At 42.3% G+C, this 18275-nt stretch overlaps 2 protein-coding genes across 3 annotated transcripts in view; one reads left to right on the top strand and one right to left on the bottom strand.

Annotated features, from left to right (window-relative positions):
• The window catches only part of EIPR1 (EARP complex and GARP complex interacting protein 1), a 184475-nt gene that overhangs the window by 29389 nt on the left and 136811 nt on the right, over positions 1 to 18275 (top strand). The window contains exon 2 of one of the 2 annotated variants that reach the window (XM_049784868.1): positions 498 to 581. In XM_049784868.1, the coding sequence (XP_049640825.1) occupies positions 498 to 581 (84 nt within the window). Of the gene's footprint in view, positions 1 to 497; positions 582 to 18275 lie in introns of those variants that run through there. The other variant, XM_049784869.1, reaches the window with a different exon arrangement.
• Positions 14922 to 15415, bottom strand: LOC126024455 (bolA-like protein 2). The gene has a single exon (XM_049784875.1). The coding sequence runs from the start codon at positions 15343 to 15345 to the stop codon at positions 15109 to 15111; it is 237 nt and encodes a 78-aa protein (XP_049640832.1). The 5' UTR covers positions 15346 to 15415; the 3' UTR covers positions 14922 to 15108.

The following is an 18275-nucleotide window of genomic DNA, read 5'->3' as shown; positions in this document are numbered from 1 at the left end:
TAATTATTTGCCTATTGAGTTTGAAGGAAAATTGTGTCATAAAGTATACAACCAAAGTTGGGGGTTAAAAATAATAGCTTTTTTTTGGGACCGGAGAGATAGCATGGAGGTAAAGTGTTTGCCTTGCATACAGAAGGTCGGTGGTTCGAATCCCGGCATCCCATATGGTCCCCTGAGCCTGCCATGAGCAATTTCTGAGCACAGAGCCAGGAGTAACCCCTGAGCTGCCGGGTGTGACCCAAAACAAAACAAAACAAAACAAAACAAAAATGGCTTTGTGATGGTGTTTGGGAAATACTTGGCAGTGGTTAGAGGCTGAACCAGGGTCAGATGTGTATAATACCAGCACCTTAATCCCTGCCATCTCTGTGGCCTTGAAATATTTGTGTGTGTGTGTGTGTGTACACTCCATCAGCAACAGAAGAGTTACCTGTCCTTTGACTCTTTATCTGTTACATCTAACTTCATAAATGTGTATGTTTTTTCCCCTTTCTTAGGCACGTGCTCTAACACCTCAGACCGCAGAAACAGATGCCATTCGTTTTTTGGTTGGGACACAGTCTCTCAAATATGATAATCAGGTAACTATTTTTGACAAATGTATACATGTTAATTACTAAGTCTATTCTTAGTTTTATAACCATTTTGCTCTTTTTTTTTTTTTAAGTAACATTTGGGAAAAAAGTTGTTGCCACGCAAACAAAACTTTTATTGGGAATTAAATAGCTTTCTCTATGCAGTGATTGAGTTCAGTTATGTAAACTTAGCCTGTGTAGCGCTGCTGCTGTAGAACTTTGTTTTGGTTTTGTGGTTTATATTGGTTTTATGTGTGAGTGACTGACCAGCCCAGATTGCTTATTTTTTTGTTTTGTTAGTGTTTGTAGTCCCTTACTACTTGGGCCAGTGGATGACCTTTTTAATTGCTTAAATCCAGTGCTTTTTCCAGTTGACCATGGATGAGCCTATTATCTTATCTCAACTCAGAATTCTAGACTCTTTCCACGAGTTGATCCAGACAGTTGTACAGCATGTGGACTCACTGGTTGTAGTAGAAAGAATACTGACTTGTGAGATTGAGGTTCAATCCTCAGCTCGGCCTTAGCCTTGTGACCTTGAGCAGACAGTTAACTGTGCTGGGCTTCATTCTCTTTAGTGTACAAATAGATGTGAAAGTGAAAGTGTTCACTCACCTCTAGGGTGTGGAGGCTTCGAAGGTGTGCTGTGATTTTGCTCTGGGAAAAGGTATGCTCAAGTCAGCCAGGAACCCTATTTAGTTACACAGGGGAACTGGTAGTAATGAAGCAGACAAGGATCCTCAGTGTTGGATAGGGTGCAGCAAAGTTGTCATTTCCACATTGATGAGAGATGTAAAATTGGCAAAGTCATTTGGCAATGAATTTGGTGATATATATTTAGCGTTTAAAATGTATATAAGAAATCTCAAAATAACAATAAGACCTATACACAGAACATATGAATTTTGTATATAAAATATATTTATGGGACAGAAAAATGTTGCAGGTGCTAAGGTTCTGTAACTGACCCGATTTGATTCCCTGCACCTCACTCATATGGTCCCTTGATTTCTACCAGGTTCTTTCAGTTCTACTCTGAACTTAGAGCCCTGGATAAAGTCCTGACGAGTGTGACCTTATAGTTAAAAACAAAGATTCATATGAAAATAACATATATTTTAAGTGTAGTCACTGATTTACAGTTTTATTATACTATCAATAATAGATTTTATGAGTTCTAACATCACCTCTCCACCAGAGTGTCAGTTTCTCTCCACTATTGTCTCTGGGTTCAACCTCATTCTCCCTACCCTTGCCTCAGCACCAACTACCCATCTTCCTCCATCTCATTCCATGGTAAACTCAGTTAAAATGAATATGTAAGTAGTACATATAAGAATAAAAAAGTTAAAAGTGCGGGCCCGGAGAGATAGCATAGTGGCGTTTGCCTTGCAAGCAGCCGATCCAGGACTTAAGGTGGTTGGTTCGAATCCCGGTGTCCCATATGGTCCCCCGTGCCTGCCAGGAGCTATTTCTGAGCAGACAGCCAGGAGTAACCCCTGAGCACCGCTGGGTGTGACCCAAAAACCAAAAACCAAAAAAAAAAAAAAAAGTGCATGTTAGGTTGCATAATCTGCCATTGTCATTTTTATTTTTGTTTTTTTTTTTTGGAGTGGTTGGGCTATTTCAGGTGGCACTCAGGGGTTATTCCTGGCTCTGTGCTCAAAAATTACTCCTGGTAGGCTCAGGGGACCAGATGGGACACCAGGGATCAAACCCAGGTTTATCCCAGATCAGCTGTGTCCAAGGCAAACGCCCTATGACTGTGCTATCACTCTGGCTCCCATTGCCATTTTTAATGGTAATTTGTTTATTTTGGGGTTTTGGCCTTCTCCTGGTCTTGGTACTTTGTCTGGGAAAATTCACTCTGCCAGTGTTTGAAGATCATGTCATACTAGGGATTCAGCCCAGGCCTCTCACATGTAAAGCATTCACTCGAGCCCTTGTGCCCTTTGTGCCATACCCAGTTCAATGTTTAATTTCTAGAATTTTATCAGGTTAGACCAGTTTACTCTCAGTTAATTAATATTCAAGTGCTTTGCTAAAATTTTATAAACTCATATGTATTCTAAATATATATGGTGCTAATTAAATGTAGTTAAAATCATACATAGAATATTATTGCTCTTATGTAAAATAAAAAGAAGATTACAAAATTGAATCTCCTTCTAAAATAAAATCTGGAAGAAAATAGATTATAGGGATTCAGAATATGAGCCACAAATATCTTCTAGTCATAGAACTATGTGATAAAATTGGCTTTTCTTTATAATTTTCTGATTCTTGCACATGTATGCATGTATGTATATTTGTTACTTTTCTGGGAATTGGCAGATGGGAAGGATTGATATATAAATGTGGTCATCTCATGGGAAAAGGAATCCTTGAAGGAAGGACACTATGAAATAGACACTTCAGAGGGAGGATGTCTAACCTGGCTGGAGACAGGCTGCCTTCCTCGACCACAAGACCCCATCCTGTTTGAACTTGGATAGGGCCTGAAGTTGCCAGGGATTTAGTTGAAGATATGCTCTGTGTTTCTTATCTGGGGCCTTCCTGTCCTCAGAGTCACCAACTGAAAGTCTCTTCTGGTTGAATGTAAAACCAATGGATGAAGGAAACAAAAATCTATAAGTGAGCTGTCATAGTTCAAACTTGTATTGTTCAAAAATCAACTGTATTAATTTATTTATGATTCTCTAATAACTCAACAGCTGGGCTAAGCTTCTGAACTTCTGCTTGCCCTGTGGTTTTTATTTTTGGAAATGACATCGTAGATTTATAAGAATAGACCTCTAAGGAAGGTAGGAAAGATAATGCCCTCTGTTGACAGGTGAACAAAGTGATTATAGTTACTTCATTAATTGCAGAATAAAACCAGTGGGGTTGTAGTCACTTCTTATCTGACCTTGCTATGTTAACTTTTCTGCTGAGACTCGTGAAAAGCGTTAAGTTCCCAGGACCCATACTCACAACACATTAGGAGGTTGGACTCAAGAAATTTTCTTTTTTCTTTTTTCTTTCTTATGGTTTTTGAGTTATATTCTGTGATGCACAGGGGCTACTTTTGGCCCTGTGTGAGGAATCTCCCCTGGTAATGCTAGGGGTGGACTATAGGGGAACCCAGGAATCAATTCTGGGTTGTCCACATGCAAGTCAAGTGCCCAATATACTATACTGCCCAAGCCCCAATAATTTGCATTTTTTTCTTTTTTGGTTTTTCTGGCCACACCCATTTGATGCTCAGGGGTTACTCCTGGCTAAGCGCTCAGAAATTGCCCCAGGTTTGGGGGGACCATATGGGACGCCAGGGGATCGAACCGCAGTCGCGATCTTTCCTTGGCTAGCGCTTGGAAGGCAGACACCTTACCTCTAGCGCCATCTCGCTGGCCCCAATAATTTGCATTTTTTTTTTTTGTGTGTGTGCGTGGTTTTTGGGTCATACCCGGCAGTGCTCAGGGGTTATTCCTGGCTCCATGCTCAGAAATTGCTCCTGGCAGGCACGGGGGACCATATGGGACACCGGGATTTGAACTGATGACCTTCTGCATGAAAGGCAAACGCCTTACCTCCATGCTATTTCTCCGGCCCCAATAATTTGCATTTTTAAGAGATTTCTGGAACCATCTCTCGAGTGGCATTAATGTTATCTGATGGTGGGTGAAATTAGCTTCTCATGACAAACTCTTTGTTTGTCTTAGTAAATGCAATCTTGTAGCACATATTGTCTGGGTTTCTAGAGTATAAACTATCACTCAGACCAAGTGAAAGAAATGTTTTCATTTTATTTATTTATTTTGGTAAAGCAAGATAGTTTTTACTGTATCTTATTTAGAAAGATGTGAGAGGAGAGAAAGGGAGAAGTATACGTTCAAGAGAGAATAAAGGTTTCTGGATATAGGCAAGCAAAGACACAAGTTCAAAAAATAGTGTATTTATTATTTATTTATTTAACTTATTTTATACATTTTTAGATGAACCACCATAGGATACAGTTACAAAGTTGTTCATAATTGGGCCCGGAGAGATAGCACAGTGGTGTTTGCCTTGCAAGCAGCCGATCCAGGACCAAAGGTGGTTGGTTCGAATCCCAGTATCCCACATGGTCCCCTGTGCCTGCCAGGAGCTATTTCTGAGCAGACAGCCAGGAGTAACCCCTGAGCACTGCCGGGTGTGGCCCACAAAACAAAACAAAACAAAAAAAAGTTGTTCATAATTAGTATCAGTCATACAGTGTTCAACACCCAGTGTCCCTTTATCAGTGCACATTTCCTACCACCAGGGCCTAATTTCCCACCTATTCCTTCCCCCACCTCTGACTCTATGGCAGATGCTTTTCTTCCTCTCTTTCCTTTTAGGCACCGTGATTTGCAATATTTTACTGAAGGGGTATCACTTACCTTTGGCTTCTACATGAATGAATATGGAGAGTATTATGCTGAGTGAAATGAGTCAGAGGGAGAGAGATAGACATAGAAGGATCACACTCATTTGTGTGATTAATTTTTTAAACCAATAGCAGTAACAGTAGAGACAAGGACCAGGAGAAATGATCTAAGTTAGGAATTTTATCACAATGAGTGAGGGGGAGAGGGAGTGCAGGAAGGGCAGAGATTATCATTATGACTGATAATTGGAAATGATCACTCTGGACAAGAAATGAATAACTTCTTGAGAGTATATATATATATATTGTTTTTTTGGGCCACACCCATTTGATGCTCAGGGGTTACTCCTGGCTAAGTGCTCAGAAATTGCCCCTGGCTTGGGGGGACCATATGGGATCAGGGGGATCGAACCGCTGTCCTTGGCTAGCGCTTGCAAGGCAGACACCTTACCTCCAGCACCACCTCGCTGGCCCCAACAACTTCTTAATAACCCATATTAGAAACTCAAATTTCCAGTAGTAAGCTACAGAAAAATTATATATTTAACTTAAAATTTCTAGTAGTAAGTATGTAACCATTTAAAACTTTTCATACCCCCAAGATGTAATGCTCTCAGAAGTACTTAAGTACCGTTGCTTTTTCATTCAGACTTCATTAAGCTGCTTATAATCAAGGCTTCTAACCTTTAGCTTCAGTTACATTTTCTAGCTATAACTGAATTAAGGGATGGGTAGAGATGTTCTACTTCCACACTTCCCTTACAGTTACTTCTTATATGAAAGAATCTTTTTTTAAAATTTAATTTACTTTATTTAAAGGACATGTATTCAGGTAGTTGACATCGTTGACCATAATACATTTGTTTTCAGTTAAGTGGGAGTAAAAGTATTAAGCGAAAAGAAAAGAAAATACACAAGGAAGAGGGACTAAAAAGTATAGCAACAAGCAAATTTGTGAAAATTATTGTATCTCCAATGATAGCTTGTCAGAAGGTTGAATAAACTCTTGGTGCTAGTTGATCAGTCTGTTACTTAATTTGTTTCTGAACATTAGGAGGCTTCAGACACATATTGGCATCTAAATTGGTGTGTTCTATGGGATTGACAGTAAAAAACCACACACACACACACAAATGGAGTTGTGCAGCTGTGAATATGACTGCATGGTCCAGGAATTCCCAGGATTATTGCTGATACTGCGGCTTTTGTGGGGTGTGTTTTCAACTACCAGGACTTCTGAAAGTAAGAGAAGGTGGGAGGTGCCCCTGCACTCACTCAAATAAAAAAATTCCTGGAAACATCAGCCCTAATACTGGCATACCTGGAGTTTTGGTCAGATTGGTGTCTGCAGAGAACCGTAGAGGATGAGTGAAGCAGGGCCTTTGGCAAAGCTGCAATTGTGTGCGTTGTGTGCAGTTGACATGGCGTTGGCAGGGATGGTCTTGAGGCACCCTCTCCTCCTGCGATTTCAGCTACACGACTAAAATCATGGCTACATGGTTGGTGTATCTATAATTTTTTATAGCTTGGTTTATATCTTTGAAAGAGTATTTTTTTTTACTATTTTATCACTTTTGTTGGTCATATATCCAGAATTCACTATAAATCTTTCAAAATAATTAGATATTACAAAAATAATTTATAATTCAGCTCTGATTGCACAACTGCTCACAAGAAATTATCTTTAAAATATCCAAGCTTTCTTAGAAGAATACTTCAGTAAAGGTCTCATTAGGTCTCATTATGACTTCCAGCAAATTGATCATGGCTGTGCACGCACCATCACCAACCCCCATTGCACCCCCTCTCAGGTCCTCCATCCTCACTACAATATGAATATGTTACAGCTTCTCATCTCCTCCTTATCCCAGAGCCATAGCACAGCAGGGAGGGCCCTTGCCTTGCTCATGCCTGGCCTGAGTTCAATTCCTGGCACCCTATAGAGGGTCTCCTGAGTACCATCATGAGTAGTCCCTGAGCACCGCCAGTGGTGCCCCCACACAAACTCAAAAGAAAATGATTTTAGACTTTTTTTTTTCTAATCTTCCCTGATCTGGAACAAAAATTGTATGTACTGAGAATAAAAGATTTAAACAACATTTCTCTAAACACAACTTGTCTCGGGTTCCTAGCTGTGCAAGTGAGAGATCTTCCCTCTTCTCTCTGACTATCCCAACTAGTAGCTGTAACCCTCTCCTTCCCTGCATCAGTGGTTGGGATGAGGGAATCAAGTCCTAACACTGCTTATAGTTTCTAAGCTGCAAAAATGACACCTAAAGACAAAAGTTAAATACAAGTTATTAGGAAAGCTAATTTAAAAAAGTCTCCCAGATTGAAGAAAACATAAAAGAAAGGCATAATAACATAAAAGATAATAAAAGAAAACAGTTGTTTTGTAAAATGCCTTTTTAGAGGCTGGAGCTATAGCACAGAGGTAAGGCATTTACCTTGCATGTGGCCAATAAGGACAGACCCCAGTTCGAATCCTGGCACCCCATATGGTCCCCCAAGCCTGCCTGGAGTGACTTCTAAGCGCAGATCCAGGAGTAACTAACCCTGAGCACTGCTGGATGTGACCCAAAAAACAAATAAACAAAAGACTATAAACGACTTTTCAGTGAAAAACCAAAAAGGTTCCATCACTCAGGGCCATGGATCATGCCAGTCCCAAGGTGCCAGGGAAACAGCAGCTCTGTAGGTAGTTGAATTCAAAATTTAACATTCTTCTGACACTGGGACTATGAAATCAACATAAAAATACTTGTTGGCCAGCCCAGCAGTGCAATTTCTTAGCACAGGAGAACTTTACAAAAGACTGACCATGTCAGCCTGTCAGAGGGAAGAGGCATTTGGCATTTGCTCACCCCACTCATTCATGACTCAGAAGTGTGTCCAATTTGGTAAAACTCATCTTACTTTTCACGTAGCATGAATTAAAACCAAGAGACCTGTGGCAATTGGTTACACTGGGATGTGGCGAAAAATCTGCAGAAATGAGGCATAGAGTTAGTTCTCCCAAAGCCTGTTAAATCTTACAGTGTGAGAATTTGATTCAAGAATCCTTTTCCGAACATGGGCTCCTTGGTGCAAAGCACTGAGGACTTTAGGATACCACTAGTCTCTTGATTTTAAAGTCTGCCTCAAGAGTATTTCTAATCTCTTATTTTATCTCCTTACTGTCTCTTCTGCAAGAATATTTCTTTTTTTGTTTTGTTTTGTTTTTTTGGTCACACCCGGCAGCACTCAGGGGTTATTCCTGGATCTATGCTCAGAAATAGCCCGTGGCAGGCGCATATGGGATGCCAGGATTTGAACCACCACTGTCCAGCATGAAAGGCAAACACCTTATCTCCATGCTATCTCTCTGCCCCCTGCAAGAGTATTTCTATTTTTTTGTTTTATTTTTTGGGGGTCATACCCGGCAGCGCTCAGGGGTTACTCCTGGCTTTATGCTCAGAAATCGCTCCTGGCAGACTCAGGGGACCATATGGGATGCCAGGATTCGAACCATTGTCCTCCTGTGTCTAAGGCAAATGCCTTACTGCTGTGCTATCTCTCCGGCCTCTGCAAGAGTATTTCTAATCTCTTATTTTATCTCCATTCTGTGACTGCTGGGGATACTGTTGAGAGAGTTGCCCAGTATGTGCCTACATTAACAGGACTTTTAATTCCTTTCTCTGTATGTGCAGTATATTCAATGTGCTGATATCTTTTCAGCCTCAGTTGCACTTTTGGTGCAGTGATGAAATAGGCAAACAGATTGTGAGATGGCACTTCTAGTGCCATTTCTCCCTAGTGACCAGAGTCAGTGTCACAGAGAAGGTGGCAGTTGAGCTTGGCGCATGGACTGCCCTGAGTGGGTTTTGTTTGTCCTGGGCGTACTCTGATCAATTCCATGGGGGGGAGGCTGTGGGGAAGAGGGAAAGATAGGAGGGAAAGACTAGAGAGTGGGCAGATTGCACATGGATTCCTCTCATGCAGTCCGTACCTCCCTCCCAGGCTCACAGAAATTTTTCATATGAAACATGTCTACTTTTTCTTAAATGTGGCATGCTGTTCCTCTGATTGGTGGTGTGTGTACCTCTCGCATAGTGAACATCTCTGATGTTTGTCCTTCTCCTATGTGACATTATGTTCCTTTTACATATGGCTATTTTCTCTCTGATAATGCTTCCTCACATGCGATACATATTTGTCACTTATGATACATTCCTATGTGAGTGCCACCCCTTCATAGCACACATGAACCATACTTTACTTAACAGCAATCTGTATTTCCTCACATGGGTTCCATGTTTCCTACGTGTAATACATGCTTTCTCCCACATACATCAGATGTATTTCCAGAGGCTGACTGTGGACGGAACTTGTATCAGGAGCTCCCCATGTATGGTGCTGGTTTGGGATTTGCTTCCCTATAAGAGGATCCCCCACCTCTGGGAGGGCTGACATAGTCTTCACTGTGACTATTAGCTTGGAGAAGAGAACAGTTGTTTGGGTCTTCACCAATAGACATTATTATAAGATGGCTATGGACTGGACTGGATTTTGAAAAGATGGAAATACTATCTGAATTTTGCCATCTCCTTTAGTCTCTTCTGAACTTGTCTTTCTGTAGCCAGACCCACATTCTTTTTTTTTTTTTTTTTTGGTTTTGGGCCACACCCAGCGTTGCTCAGGGGTTACTCCTGGCTGTCAGCTCAGAAATAGCTCCTGGCAGGCACGGGGGACCATATGGGACACCGGGATTCGAACCAACTACCTTTGGTCCTGGATCGGCTGCTTGCAAGGCAAACGCCGCTGTGCTATCTCTCCCAGCCCAGGCCCACATTCTTTGATGTCTGAATGCAAATAGGGCTATACTTGGTTGCTGCGTGTTCAGTCTCTTGGTAGACTTGCAGCTACTCCAGCATGCTCTGGCACTGTGGTTAATCTAGAGGGGTCCTTGACCCCCTCCACCCCTAGAGTTCCCTTGTGACTGAAGGCCAGGAAGGACTGAATGCCTGGCAACTGACTGGATGTGGTTTGGGGTGATTCCCACACCTGCTGCCCACACCTGCTGCAGAACTAGTGCTGTTGTTCCTTTTCTGTCTAGTGAGGGGGTTCTCCCTCAGGAGTTCACCAGGTGACCCAGCTGAACAGTGGCAGACTTTTGACTAAATCACCACTGCTGGTGCTTCTTCCCCTCATTGCCTGTCAGATGTACGGCTGCTGGTGACTGTAGCACACTGTGCAGACACCTACACAGACAGGCACTGAGCTGTTAGCATGCAGCATCTTCCCTGATTATGCCATCAGGACCCCTGTGTGCAGCCCTGCACTTCCAGCGCACCCAGGAGGCCCTGATGTGCTGGGCAGAAGGGGGCATTCGGGTGTAGGTGGCAGCAGTCTTGCTGCTGCTCTGTGACAAAGGAATCTTGTCTCCTCCCGCTGGCTCTTCAGCCCTCCCTCCTGTTTGAGTGGTGAGGAAGCTGGGGAACCAGTGACTGGCTGGTTGGGTTAATGGCCCCTGGCTTTGCCTCAGGCTGTCATTCCTCCCAGGCAGTCATTAATTCCCTAGAAAGCCCTGCTCCAGCGTCATTACTGCTTAATTCAGCTGTGCTAGTTTTCCAACTGTTTTTTTTTTTTTTTTTTTTTTGGACTGTCACAGCTGCTGACCTTTCTTTGTCTGATGATCTGCTTTGTTTCCTATGCCCTTAGTTTTGTGCAGGCCTGTGTCTGTTCTGGAGTCTTTGTTTCTTTCCAGATTCTTTCTTTAGGAAGGGGCTCAGTAAAGGCAGAGATCAGGAGTTAGGGATATCAGACTGGGATGAGGGGGTGTTATTAGCTTCAGTATTCCAGGTTCCTGCACTGATGCTTTTAGCATATTCCCAGACTCTAATTCCTGTGGAGAAGAGGGTTCTATAAGGGTGGCACCAGAGACATGTGGCCTGTCCTCTCTCAAAGCCCAGCAAATTATGGTTGTATTTAGTGAGAAAGCTAAGAGCCCTCATAGGAATGAAACAGCACAGCTGGCTTCTTTCCCTGGATGCTCTGCCTTTGAATTTTTAAGCTTCATTGTTGTGCATTTGTATTTTGATTAAGGATAACTTTGTTCGTGAGCCCCCAACTTGTAAAGTTCTGTCCTCTGCCTTCAGAGGAATCATGTGGGCATTTGTGAGAAGTTCAGATCCCCAGGGACCTCTCCAGACTCAAGAGGCTCCATTTCTCTCTGTCCATACCTGCCTCCCATGAATAATGGACATTATTATGGGTGTAGGTTTTGATTGACTTGATCTGGTAGCTTACCCATCACTCTTGCTTCTGTTTAGCCTCTTTTCAGGTCCTGTTAGCTCTGGAATCATCTATTTTTACTAAGTGTGCCAAGATGGGCTGTGGGATTGATTGGCTGGAGTCAATTGATTGGCTCTGTCAGGGCCTCAGTTTCAGTGTTTGAATGGGAAGACCCCAAGTTCTTCTGAGGCCCACTTGTCCTTCACACCTTGCTCCTGAGTAGACAAGGAGTGGTTCTCAGTCTAGAAAGATTCCTCTGATCTCTTCATGCAGTGTAATGGGAAGCTTGGTTGGTGTATCTCTGTGAATACACAGCTTCAATGTAGCTTGATTGTGAGTCACATTTTAAATTTCTCTGAGTTCTGATTATTCCTCTTTCTGTCTCCTACCTATGTTGTGACTGTTATAAGGTTCAGGGATCCTTCTTTGTTTTGTATTGGGCCTCACCCAGCAATGCTCAGGGGTTAATCCTGACTCTGCACTCAGAAATTACTCTTGGTGGTAATCAGAGAATCATATGGGATGACTGTGATCAAAACCATGTTGGCCCTGTGCAAGGCACTTATCCTTCCTGCTATACTATCTCTCCAAAAGTCAGGACCATAGATTCTTTTGATGCCTGGCTTAGGGTGAGTGGTCATGTGTAGATGTATATTAGAATTCATGACCCTCCTTGAAAAAAATAAGCCTAACTTAGCAAACATGTTTGTTTACATGGTATTCACATGGCATTCTCAAATACTGTGCTCTTTTTCTTATTTTTTGTATCCTATAGTATCTTTAGACACACAAGCCTTTGTGTCTGATTTGTTTTTAGTGTTCTCTCCCTACCACCATCTACAGTTTGCTCCTAAAGAACCCCCATACGTGGCCTTTCTATGTTTTTGCTTTAGTCGATTCTGTCACATTCCATTTATTCATCCGAATAGCAAGGAGAATTGGGTCAAAACCCATTACCAGCTTGTCCCACTGGAGTTATGAGGAGTAAAAGCCCAGAACCTGCTATGGATAGCCTGTTACCAGTGGGTCACACCCGCATATAGCTCTCATGCCTGGGTGGCTTGGTCCTTGTGTGGTGGGTGTCTGTCTCTACTGGCATTTGAAAGCACGGCTAGATGTTAGGGCTGGGGATAATATGTGATTGCAGGGGCTTTCCCCACCAGTCTGTGTCACCACAGACTATTTCCTTAAGCATCTCCCAGGACCTGGCTAGTGATTGTTCCTTATGGGAACCCTCTGCCTGAAAATATATGCATGAAACTGAGAAGGAGAGGGTATGAATATGTCATATGCCTCTCTCACTTGCTTTTTGCTTCTTTGGTTGTAATACAGGATGGTGTGAGACAGAGAAGGGAAGAATGACTGGGGAGGGTACAAAATTACATGGAGGTTTACATGCTTGGGAGTCTCTTGTCTGAGGGTTCTGGTCTCCTTGGATTAATCAATCTATAATTTCCTTAAAAAATGGAACTTTCCTTAACACTTTTGGGGAGGGTACCCCAATTTATTTATTTATTGGTTTTGGGGCCACACTTGGTGGTGCTCAGTGGTTATTCCTGGCTCTGTGCTCAGAAATCACTCCTCCTAGGTTCTGGGGACCATATGGAATGCCGAGGATCAAACCTGGGTCTGTCCCAGGTTGGTTGCATGCAAGGCAAATGTCCTACCACTGTGCTATCCCTCCTGCTTTCCCCAATTTATTTAAGTTTTTGGGAATTAGTCAGACTGGTGGTAGTGAGGACATAGTGAGAGAACTTATGATGATAAGTTTCTATGATCCAGGAAGAAAGTCCTCATTAAAACTCACATGAGATAGGGCCAGAGCAGTGGCACAAGCGGTAAGGCATCTGCCTAGTATGCACTAGCCTAGGATGGACTGCAGTTTGATCCTCCAGCATCCCATATGGTCCCCCAAGCCAGGAACAATTTCTGAGTGCATAGCCAGGAGTAACCCCTGAGCATCACCGGATGTGGCCCCCAAACCAAAAACAAACAAACAAACAAACAACTCTCAATCTGGAGGAGCTGGAGTGATATCATAGTGGTATGGTGTTTGCCTTGCATGCGGTCAACCTGGGATGATTTCTGAGCACAGAGACAGGAGTAACCCCTGAGTGCCACTGCTGGGTGTGGCCTGAAAACAAAAAAAATCAAACAACAACAAAAAACCAACCTGACTGTCACACTTAATCTCTAGAATTCTGATGAATACAGTTATTCTAGTGATAAGTCTTTAGAATCTAGTGATAAGTCTTCAGAGTATTAATGTAGTGGGTAAGTGATAGTTACGTCAAGGGAAGTACATTGCATATTTTATACCAGCTCTGTTACTTATCAGTTAGTGTCTTAGTTGAAGGACCAGGATATGTGCAGAATCCACTACACTAAATTTGCAAATACTGAAGCAAGAGTGCAGAGTGACTTGCTAGGATATTGCTGCAAGGAAGTAGCAGAATCAAGGACCCCTGGCTCTCATGATTTTCGGTCACCATGTCACTTTCACTCACTGTGTTACTTCCAAATGGATCAAGATCATGGTGCCACCGATATCTTAGTCTTATCTTTTCTTTTGTCCTGGTGGTGTTGGGGTCATACTTATTGCAGTGCTGGTGTTCTCACACTTGGTGATGGAGCATTGAGCAGAAGGTGGTGAGGTGCCACAGGCATACTGGCTTTTACTGGACTGTAGAATACTGGTGCTGAGACATAAAGACTAGCTTGCTGGGTCCTGGATGAAGTTACCAGAAATGTTATGCATTGTTCCTATAGAACTATCATTTTTGTTTTGTTTTGGATAAATAGGCAGGGACCATTAATGGTGAAGCCTGGTGGGCAGCTGGCTATGGGTGTCTAACCAGAATCTTCTAGTCTGGTGGCTCAGGCTGACTCTGGGAAAAGCTCAGTCAGCAGCAGGAAGACCATGAGAAAGCTCTTAACTCCCCAACTTTCCCTGAGAAGGGAGCTTTTGATTTTTCAAATCTAGTTTTACTCACATTATTATTATGACTGAAATTTCAGGGGTTTTAAAAAGTTCACTTAGTGCAAGAGATGGAATGGAAAGACAGTGCAGTGACCTGGAGTTGGTTCCTCAACAGATCTGGACTGCCAGGGACCCAGGACTGTGGGCTCTGATCCTCCAAGAATGTGAAGGAGGGTTGATTAAGATCATCTTTATGGGCTTCTTAATAAATTTTATAACTCCTACTCCTAAATTTTTATAGAATGTCATCTATGCTCACAGCCCTGAACTAGTAAATTCAACCTTAAAAAAATTTAATAGTGTAATTTAAAATATGAGTTTGATCTTCATTACCAGCTTCTGAAAACATTTAAAAAATGTAGGTATAGGATAAAAGTTTAATGCTTCACTACTACCCAGGTGATCTCATGTCTTCCTGACATTCCAATTGCCATTTTCTCTCTCTCTCTCTCTCTCTCTCTCTCTCTCTCTCTCTCTCTCTCTCTCTCTCTCTCTCTCTCTCTCTCTCTCTCTCTCTCTCTCTCTCTCTCTCTCTCTCTCTCTTTCTCTCTCTCTCTCTCTCTCTTGCTGAGAGGTCAGGGGGAGATGCTGGGGAGGATGTGGGGATGTGGTGCCACAGGGGGATGGCACCCAGAGAAGAGTGACATAGGAGCTCAGCTCCTGTAGACATACATGTGGCTCAGAACTTCTTGTCTCAGTTAGGGGCACATAAGCCTTTCTGCCAGGGGGGTATTTGCCTGGGCAGGGAAACAGCAATGATGGGGGCAGGGAAAAGCCTGTCCCTCATGGCCCAATCTCACCCTTACCCGCCAGCACTGCACAGAAGAGGGCCAGATTCCGCATAGGATGGTCCTGCGTGTTCCAGGAGCTTATTTCTGCTGCTCCCGGGCCCACTACTCGGGGGTGAGGGTTTTCTGCTCAAAGGCGTGGATGTGCGGCAGCTCTTCCGAAAGGCTGTCATTAACCAGCCGGTGTCTCTGAAGCAGGGGTTTCCCCTCGAACTTGGACGACACCACGAGGACTCGAAAGCTGAACGCACAACGGTTGGGAGTCGTGTCTTCCACTTCCACGTGGTCCGCCTCCAGATCCCGCTGAAGCTTTTCCCGGAGATAATCCGTGCTGAGATCCATGGTTGCAGCCCAATGGGGTGTGGTGGGGGCAGCCCAGCGGGGATGAGTCCTCAGTTCGCCCCCACACCACCCAATTGCCATTATTAACTGGCGCGCGCGCGTGTGTGTGTGTGTGTGTGTGTGTGTGTGTGTGTGTGTGTGTGTGTGTGTGTGCATGTTTTTTGCACTTACCTGATTATAGTATTTTCTCTATTGTACTGTTTGTTTTTGTAACTGGTTTGTAACTACGTAGATATTTAAGTAAAAGAACATTTGTGCTGCCGTTTAAGTTAAAGGATGTCCCAAAAGTAGGATTCAGTCCTTTCTTTGGAATCAGTAAATCAGTATCTGCTCAATATCCTTTTGCTTCTCTGCCGATGAATGAAACATAATCTGTAATTTGTTTGTTTGTTTAGACACTGTGATTTACGAAACTGTTCATAATAGAGTTTCAGGCATGCAATATTCCATTGCCCATTCCACCACCAGTGTCAACTTTACTCCTTCAATGTTCCCAGATCTCCTTCTACTTCCAGCCTGCCTCCTTGAAAGGCATATTTTAAGTTTGGGTTGTAATTTGTAATTATTGTAATATTTCAATTTGGGTTTCATGCTTATAGTATTTTTTGCTGACTCTGTAGCTTGATATATACCACTTGATTTATATACCACTGATGTGCCCAAGGTGACTGACCCTTTCTCCTCTTACTCCCAACCTGCTTCTTATTTCCTCCTTAATTTCTTTTCTATCCTGTCCTCATTATTTCTGTAATCTAGGTTAAGGGTAATCTAGGTATCCTTCCTCGGATATCTTACATTTTCTTTTCCTGTTATTCTATCTACACCAAATAAGTGAAATTTTCTGTTATTTGTCCCAACATACTGCACTTAACATTATATCCTCCAGTTCCATGCAGTTCATAAGAATAGAACCCTTTATTTTGAGGGTGGTATCATTGTATGGTGTGGAGCAGTGGGGAGATGGTATGATTTGATTAGGGTGATGTGGAGTTCAAAGCAGAATCCTCTCTTCTAGAATCTTTTGACTGAGTCAGGTGACATTGCTTGTATAAATTTCTCTTTCTTCATCTATAGACTGTAGATCAGAGTGAAGCATGATAGGGTTAGTTTAAATGATTTAAAGAACTAATGTGTGTAAACCTGATACATTTAATAGATGAGTCCTTATTGACTTATATTGATTTTTCTTCTTACTATTTTTTATTCCAATTCCTATTTTTATATTATTTTTACGGAATGCACACCTGGCAATATCCAGGGGTTATTCCTGACTCTCTACTCAAGAATTAGTCCTGGCAGTGCTCAGGGAATGATGAGATGCCAGGAATGGAATCTGGGTTTGCTGCATGCAAAGTTAGAGCTCTACTTTCTGTACTATCTCTCCCATCCCTACTTTTGTTTTGTTTTATTTTTTGGCCACACCCGGTGGTGCTCAGGGATTACTTCTGGTTCTGTACTCAGAAATTACTCCTGGCAGGCTTGAGGGATCATATGAGTTCCCAAGAATCGAACCTAGGTCAGACATGTACAAGACAAATGCCCTATCTGCTGTGTTATATTTTTAGTAGAAATACCATTATTTAAAACATTTTTTGTGTTATAGTGGTGCTGTTTTTTTTTTTGTTTGTTTTTGCATTTAGACCATACTTAGCAATATATTCAGGGTTTACTCTTTATATTTTTTTTTTATGTTTTGCGGGGGAACCATCTGGGGTGCTAGGATTGAACAAGGTTTAGCTATGTGCAAGACAAGCACCTTGCTTGCTATATTATTTTTCTGACCCCTTGAGATGTTATTCCTTTTTTGGGGGTGGAGTAGGGCCACACTGGCTGTGTTAGGGGGATAATAAAGGATGACCAGATCTTGGCTCTGCACTCAGAACCATTTTTGGTGGTGCTTGGGGGAATTATATAGGATGCCAGCTATCACTAGGTTATTCGCGTACAAGGCATAAAAGCCCTCCTACCCACTATTCTATCATTTTGATCCCTTTGTGCTGTTGCTTCTTAATCATTCTGAACAAAGTCAAAATTGAAATGCTTCATGAAGGCATCCTTTGGGCCTGACAATAACCTATTATTAGTAAGGATATGTGCTAAGACCATATGATCAGAGTGCATGAGAGTAGGAGAGATAAACTTGGAGAATCTAATTCTTTCCTGCACCCTACTTTCCATGAAGAAAGCTGACTTTCAGGGCGTGAAAATACAGTGGTTGTGTCTAAAGGCAGATTTGTTTGGATCAAGCAGTAGAGCTAGGTTGGAAACCATGTGCCTTAAATGAAAGGAACAACTTTCTGAGGAAGTGGTGAGACCCAGAGTGAGGGTTTATAGAGTCTAGAGATGTGGGGCCAGCCATAGAGTATTGAGCAGCTGTGAGAACTGGAGAGTGGGGTGGAGAAGGGAGAGAGAAAAGGGAAAAAGAAGAGAGAGGAGCCAGTCAGGGTGGGAAGGGAGACCAGTGTGCAGGGGAATAGGACTTTATTGAAGGTTGGGTCACAGAGTCACATTTTAGAAATTCCAAAGCCAGTGTGCCAGTGATGTACGAAAGGAGAGATTCATTGGGTAGGAAGAAAAGTATACACTTAAGTGCATTCCTTTTATCAGTGTAAATGGATTTCTCTTCAATAGGAAATGTGTCAGGAAAAATTTTCTGTTGACCCGAACAACATGAAATTATCCCGATTTTACATATTACATTTTAGTCTGTATTTATATATGATTCTTGCATAATTACATGCCATTCCATACTTTTAAAGTGGAATAATCTTAAACTTTTAATGGTTATAATTGCAGTTAATCATGATTTTAAAGTGATATGATATCCACTTTTTTTCCTCAAAAGGTTAAAGAAATCACCACTTATGTAGTTCTTATTTGCATATTGTCAATCTTCTAAAAGGAATATTTATTGAACATATACCCATTTT

Source organism: Suncus etruscus, chromosome 12 (assembly GCF_024139225.1).
Source record: "Suncus etruscus isolate mSunEtr1 chromosome 12, mSunEtr1.pri.cur, whole genome shotgun sequence".
NCBI lineage: Eukaryota > Metazoa > Chordata > Mammalia > Eulipotyphla > Soricidae > Suncus > Suncus etruscus.
This window is presented reverse-complemented; position numbering and strand designations above follow the sequence as displayed.